Genomic DNA, 8088 nt, shown 5'->3' with positions numbered 1-8088 from the left:
AAAAAAACAGGAAGGGGGCAAAAACTTTTTCACACCACTGTATGTGTTTGTGTGTTGTAATATGTAATTAATTAATATTATATAATATTCAATATATATTATTTAATATAATGTACAATATGTGACGTCAGGATTTTAACAATTTTTATTAAGTATTTTTCCAGAACCATAAAAAAACATTTATTTTTTTCTCTTAAATAAAAGCTTACATGAAATTTATAACCCTCAGTCTTTTGGATTATGAAGATATTTTATATGCAAACAATTATCAGAACTTGGTGACTGTATAAATTTAAATATATATTAAAAAAATGATTTTTTTAGGCTTAGATTCATTAAAATCTAGTTTTTAAGACTTATCTTTTGCCAAGTGACATTGTATTTTCTGTAAAGGATGTGCATTTGTGAAAAGCGCTGCACAAATAAACATGTACTGAAGGTTTAGATCTGACTTTTATTGAGCTGAAGTTGCTGCTGTTTGACTGAGAAACAGGAACTTGTGACAGACCAGACTTCTGTGTTCAGTGTTTGTTGATGGATGCAGTCGTGTGTGTTTGTGTGCATGTGTCCGTCACGAATGAGGCATGAAGACCTGGACTCTAGATTAATGGATAACTATTCAAACTGTCTCTGTGTTTCTGACGTGCTGCAGACTTTTCATTTCCAATTCCGCAACATCTGGTGCAGTGATTTCTGCACCGTCCTCAGCACAGATTGATCTCTCTTGCAGAACACGGCAGCAGCTTTGGGTCGCTCTCTCTTGTACTGCTTTGGAAATGGAGGTGTTTTGCTGTTGTTTGGAGCTCAAACATCGAAATTTAGATGCATTGCATGCTTGAGTCATTCTTTCATTACGCAGTTAGAATCGTTTCCTAAAGGTTTAGCTCTCTGTTCAATAAAGGTCTTTAACCCCGTGAAGCCTGACATGTTTGTGAAATAATCATAATAGTCAGAAAGTCTATTGAAACAGTTTATTGAAAATATGAATATTTAAAAAGTTTGCATATTTGATACATCAGGCTTTTGTTGTTCGTTTAGTCATAATTATGAGATTGAAAGTCAAAACTCGGACATAAAAAGGCATAATTTTAAGACAAAAAAACAATTGAAATTATGACATACTAAGTCATAATCATGAGATAAAAGGTCATAAGTATGAGATAGAAAGTCTTATGACACACTAATTCATCATTTTGAGAAAAATTAAACTTTGAGATAAAAAGTGATCATTTTGAGATAAAATGTCAAAATTATGACATCTAAGGTATATTTTGAGATAAAAGTAGAAATTATGACATACTAAGTCTTAATTAAGAGATAAAACGTCATAATTATGAGTTGAAATTGACATACAAAGTCATTGAGATAAAAGGTCATAATTATGAGATGGAAAGTCATAATTATGACGCACTACATCATAATTTTAAGAAAAATGTCATAATTATGATATAAAGTTATAATATTCAATTCAAGTTTATTTGTATAGCGCTTTTCACGAAGCAAATCATTGCAAAGCAGCTTTATCTCAAGTTGATGTCAAGTATCATCAAGTATGATAATATTGAGATACAAAAGTCATAATTAAGACCCTAAGTCAATTTTGAGATAAAAAGTCATAATTATGAGATAAAAGTTATGAGATTGTCACGAGAAAAAAAATGGCGTTATGAGAAAGTCATAAGTATGATAATCATAATTTGAGGTAAAATGCAAATTTATGACAAAAATCATAATTTTGAGATAAAAAGTAGAAATTGACACACAAAGTCATAATTATGAGATAAATAGTTGAGTTTTTAATGGAACATTAAACAAAGACAGACACATTTTTTATTTTTTTATCTTGAAAAAGTTTGCATGTTTTGTTTAGAGACTCAAAATGAACAAAATATGCAGTTTGTTGCAGATGCTAATATTTGATGAAATATGATGAAATTCAATGAGATCTTTATAACAGCACAGCAGATACTGACACAACATGATCTAAATATCAGCGGTCTCTCTATATCTCCAATAATATGCCTTAGTAAGATGAGATTGAAATGATCCAAACACATAGATCGTGTGCAAAGTTTGATCATGCTGATCATTTAGAGGCTTTATATGGTGAAAATTATTGGCTTTGGTCATATATGCATTCATAAAAAGTTGCTCTGTATTGTAGATTTTAGGTGGCTACACATTTTTTGGGTTAATCTGCACAAAGAAGAACTTTATTGCTTATACTCTGTTAATATTGAATAAAACATTGTGTATTTATTTAGCTTTCTCTCTCTGTCTCACAGGAGAGTACATAAAGACGTGGAGGCCACGGTATTTCTTGCTGAAGAGTGACGGTACGTTTATCGGCTATAAGGAGCGTCCGCAGGACGTGGATCAGCTGGAGACGCCGTTAAACAACTTCTCCGTGGCACGTGAGTCTCTCACACAGACCTCAACTTAGTCTGCAGGAGAATCTGAGAGCATGACGTATGTGTATGCATGGGTCAATCCAGCTTAAAACTGAATCAAGAACTAGTGTAGTACTTGCCTCTTAATGTGCATTGTGTAAACTAAAAACAGTATGTGAACAGCAATAATGAACATTTTAAGAACATTTCAAATGTTTTTATGACATGCAGTGCATGTTTACTTCTATGAATGGTGTGCAGTTTCGTAAATAAATGCAGTTTAGTTATTTTAAATTTTGTGTAAAACAAAGTCAGACAAACAAAGTCTTTTTTGTGCCTGAATTGTGAGAAATAAAGTCAGAATTACAAGAAAAAAAAAATCAGAATTATGAGAACTGTGACAAGCTTGTTTCCAAAAATTACAAAAATAAAAATGGAAATTGCAACTTTGTATTTCATACTTTTTGTTCTTGCAATTATAAGTTTATATCTTGCGATTTAGACTTTCTCACAATTCTGAGTTTAGTATAGTGTGCAATTCTGAAAAACAAATTTTCTGAACTGTGAAATATAAAAAAGGTCAGAATTCTGAGATATAAACTTGCAATTGCGAGGAAAAAGATTGCATTTTGAGATATAAACTCAGAAAAAGGTCAAACATTTGAGATTAAAAGTTTTAATTACCTTTTTATTTTTTTATTCCATGGCAGATATAAATTTTAAAATTGCATTTTTTATTTCAGGTTAATTTGCATCATTAAAAGTTTTTTTTTTTTTTGCACCTTCTAAAGTATTTGTTTTTATGAAACTTGTTTGATAAATGGCACAGAGGAAGTTAAAAACAGGCTAGACCAAAGTTCTAACACATCTTCGATACACAGAAATGAGAAGCAACAAGTAAATATATTGTAAATGTAAAACTGATCGCAGTGTATTTCATGCATGCCTAATTTAAATATATAATTTCAGGTTAATTTGCAACATGGTAGGTATTCTTTATTTATAGCATATTAGACATATTTTTTGGTAAATGACACAATGCAGTATATTAGATATAAGACTACAGTTGTGACAAAGTTTTAACATCGTTAATAGACAGAAATTAGCGACAGTTAAATATATTTTAAATGCAAAACTGATTGCAGTGTATTTTATGCATGCTTCAGGTATATAATTTCAGGTTAATTTGCAACATGGTGGGTAGTTTTTATTTCTATAAAATGAATGCAGTTAATTTATCATATGAATGCATATTATTTTGTTTGGTATCTGAAACTTTAAATGAGTTTAAACAATGCATTATTTGGATATTACAGTAATGCATGCTTAATTTAAGTATATAATTTCATGTAGTTTTTTTAAAAAGTATTTTTTGTAAAATGAATGCAAATTAGACATTTTGTTTGATTAATGATACTGTAAATGAATTAAAAACAGTGTATGCACAGTGTTTATGCATGCTGAATTTAAGTATATCATTTCAGGCTGATGTGCAAGGTTGTATTTATTTATAAAGTATTTTTGAAAAATAGTGCATATTTGACATTTCGTTTGATAAATGACATGAAATGAGTTAAAAATGCATTATATGGACAAGTTACGGCAAAGTTTTCTTAAATAGACTGAAATAATAAGCGAGAATTAAATCTATTGTAAATATAAAACTGATTGCAGTGTATTTCGTGCATGCTTAATTTAAATATATAATTTCAGGGAAATTTGCAACATGGTAGGTAGTTTTATTTATAAGTTATTTAAAAAAAATAGTGCATATTAGACTTAGTGCATATTATATTTCGTTTGATAAATGACATTAAATGAGTTAAAAATGCATTATATGGATATAAGTCTAAAGTTGCGGCAAAGTTTTCTTAAATAGACGGAAATGAGAAGCAAGAATTAAAAATATTGTAAATATAAAAGGGATCGCAGTGTATTTCGTGCATGCTTAATTTGCTTAATATGCATGACTGGACTTGATGTTATTCTTCAACTAGTTCCATCTGACCTCCATCAACTCAAACAGTTTTCTGTTTCCTCGAGGGACGTGCAGAACATATTAAACACATCCGGGCCGTCTCCTCCAGTCGCACCTCAGCACAATTTAGCGAAGAAGCCCCGCCATCGCTGCGAAAACTGTTGAGATGATTGAACAGACTAATTAGACAGCCATAATGTTTGTTCAAGAGAACGCTTCCTCCCTGACACTTGTGAAATATAGTGGTTATTAAGTGGCTGATCCTCATTATTTATCTCGCCGCTGATGGAGGCTCGGGTTGAAGCGTTGGATCTCAGTGGTGGTCTCACCCGGGTCCTCCATCTCGTCGACAGGCCTCTTACGTGACACATGTCTTCTGCACGCTCGCTCCGCGACATATGTTTGCGGGAATGCGCTGGCAGAATCGCTGCTGGATATTGGAGGCGATTGTGCTTTGTGGCGCTGAAAGCATAAGTTTTCCTCTTTGAGTGAGCACTTTTGAGGGCAGAGAACACAGACGCTGCTTATTTCGGCTGCTCTCTGAAAAAGACGTGAGTTTGAGTTTTTAACAACTGATGACATTCCCGTTTTCCTCGGACGCAGTTGTGCATTCGTCGTTGGAATCGCAGAAGCATACGTGTGTGTGTGTATTGATCATCAATATCAGATTGGCCGCGTGAAGTCTGACATTTTTTAGATGTAAAACTTAATTTCTAACATCGCAAATCGCCCTTGTTTGCAAATGTTAGGAGGAAACAACATATTAATGTTGATTATAATGCAAAATGACAATAAATGAGACTTTGCACTGATTATTAACAAGCATAATATGTGCTTATTTTTGACTTTTTTTAAATAAACATATTTACCACAATAACATTTATTGACATCATGCATTTGTTGAACTTTTTTTTTTTTTTAAGAATTCTTGGATTTCTTTGATCTTTAAATATAATTCGACTAAAAAAAGAAGATAAAACAAAATAAATAATGTATGTATGCATGTATGTATATAGAAAATAAATAATAAAAAATATGTATAATAAATATATAAATACAAAATTATAATAAAATTAAAAAATGTACTATATATAACTAAAGAATGTATACATTAGGTATACTATTGTTTAGTCAAATCAGATAAATGCACAATATTGATGTTGGTTATTATGCAAAGTGACGGAATTGTTACCATGCAAAATTTAAGGAGGTGTAAAATCAATATGTGCTCATTTTTCGCTGTTTTAGATGGACGTCTTTGACCGCTGCATCACGTCTCGTCTGTTTTTCCACCGTCTTCTGCCATGAGCTTTGCTTTTTAAGATGCTGTCAATTTTAAAAAATAATTTTACAAATTAAAAATAAATTTAAAAAAAAATGCTTCTAGAAAAGCATTTTCCCCCAGTTATACTTCTTCTGAGTTTGACATTTGTTTTAGATACAAGACATAATTTCTAACATCGCAAAACACCTTTGTGAGCAAATAGTAAACAATATTATTACACACAGTATTAATGTTGATGTCTGTATTATGCAAAGTGACAGAATTGTTACCAAACATACACCACAAGTCAAACATGTGGAAAAAAATTTTTTTTTTTTTTGAAAGAAGTCTCAAATCAGCATATTAGAATGATTTCTGAAGATCATGTGACACCGAAGACTGGAGTAATGATGCTGAAAATACAGCTGCGCATCACAGCAATACATTACAGTTTAACAGATATTCACACAGAAAACAGCTGTTTTAAATTATAATATTTCACAATATTTGTGTTTTTACTGTATTTTAATTAAATAAATGCAGCTTCGGTGAGCAGAAAAGACTTCTTTCAAAAACAATAAAAATCATAATTATTTTGACCATAACTTTTGACCATATAATCAATATGTGCTAATGCTTTTAACCTGCCATCCAAGAGCTTTTAAAAATAGTTAAAAATTGTTTTAAAAATTGAAAATTGTTTTAAAAATGGTTCCGGAAAACTACATTTTATTATCATTAACAAAAACCAAAACTAAAACCATTTAAAAGCATTTTTGGTACTGTAATAAAATATAAGAAAACAACTTAAACCAGCTAATTGCCAAGGAAACATTTTTCATTTTTGTTAAGTTTAAGTACTAAAATAACTAAAACTAAATATACGGAATCTAATAAATAAAAAATACAGACATATTAAAAAAACTAATATATGTTACAAAAACACACAGTAAAAATTACTAAAACTTTAAAATTAAAAACAGAAAATCTAAAAATGAAATCTGATTCAAAATATTAAGCTTTTGTTTGCATCTCACCAACTTTTTTAGATATAAAACTTAATTTCTAACATTGCAAAACATCCTTGTGAGCAAATGTTAGGAGTTCATAACATTTTCAGATTTTCATTTATTATTATTGCACACAATATTACCGTTGATTATTGACAGAAAATAAGAATAATTGTCACCATGCAGAATTTATGAAGGCATATAATTAATATGTGGTCATTTTAAGCTGTCTTGTCATTGCATCACATCTCGCGGTTTCTCCAACATCTTCTGCCATTAGATTTGTGTTTTTAAGATGCCGTGACGAGTTTAAAAGTGCTTTTATACGTTTCTTTTCCACTCTTTCTGAGGGCTGAGTAGGAATGATTTTCAGTTGCATGCCGTCAGTAGGTTTTAGCTTCTGTTTTAGCCCATATTTTCCCTTTTAAAGTGCATGAGCTATTGAAGTGTGTGTAAGGTTTGCAAGTGCACCTGTTCGCCGCTCCCTACTGAGTGTGTGTAATGTAGTGCTGGAGAAACTCTCAGATAAAGATAAATGATTGCTGCCGTCATTTCTCTCGCTGTCCGTGTCTGTGGTGTGGTTTTCCCCGGATGTGTCCAGAGTGTCAGCTGATGAAGACGGAGCGGCCCAAACCCAACACATTCATCATACGCTGCCTGCAGTGGACCACTGTCATTGAGCGCACCTTCCATGTGGAGAGGCCTGAGGAGCGGTCAGACACTCTCACACACACACACACACACACACACACACACTCACACACACACCTGCATACCTGCACCTTATTCACTGTATATGTGCTCAGACATTCAGCTTAATTTACAGAGAAACTAGTGTGCAAGAACCAGGGTTAAAAGCCATACAAATGCATGTACATTACTTCAAATAAAATAAAAATTAACTGAAATGAAATAACAAACTAAATAACCTATTACTAAATTAAAATTAAAATTAAAATAAAAACTAAAATGAAAACAGAAAATATGAGAACAAAATCAAATTCAGCATATTATTAAATAATAGTATATCAATGATGCTAAAATAACACTGGCAAGCACATTAAACTTTCACTTAAGGCTGCTTGATTATGGAACAATTATAATCACGTTTATTTTGGTCAATATTGAGATCATGATTAACATGATTACTGGTTGACTGAGACGTCATGCATTTGTTAAGTGTTTTTTTTCCCTTGAACTTTAAATATAATTCAACTGAAAAACAAAACAATAGTAAAAATTGAAATTAAACTGAATAAATAAATAACATTTAAATGTTTACATTTACATAAGTTTAAATAAATACCAAAAATATTTATTTGGAAACAACATGCATTTGTTGAAAGTATTTTTTTTTAAAGAAATCTTAGATTTTTTTAACTAAGATAAATTATATGTAAATATATTCACATTTCAATATATATATATATATATATATATATATAC

General features: G+C 30.9%; 1 protein-coding gene across 1 annotated transcript in view; it reads left to right on the top strand.

Moving 5' to 3' along the window:
* akt1 (v-akt murine thymoma viral oncogene homolog 1) overlaps nucleotides 1-8088 on the top strand; it is a 59684-nt gene that overhangs the window by 26247 nt on the left and 25349 nt on the right. The window contains exons 3-4 of the mRNA XM_016506319.1: nucleotides 2286-2414; nucleotides 7244-7355. Coding sequence (XP_016361805.1) covers nucleotides 2286-2414; nucleotides 7244-7355 — 241 coding nt within the window. The remainder of the gene's footprint in view (nucleotides 1-2285; nucleotides 2415-7243; nucleotides 7356-8088) is intronic.

Source organism: Sinocyclocheilus anshuiensis, unplaced genomic scaffold (assembly GCF_001515605.1).
Source record: "Sinocyclocheilus anshuiensis isolate Anshui unplaced genomic scaffold, SAMN03320099.WGS_v1.1 scaffold1415, whole genome shotgun sequence".
NCBI classification, from domain to species: Eukaryota; Metazoa; Chordata; class Actinopteri; order Cypriniformes; family Cyprinidae; genus Sinocyclocheilus; species Sinocyclocheilus anshuiensis.
Note: the sequence above shows the minus strand (reverse complement) of the source record. Positions and strands in the feature narration are given on the sequence as shown.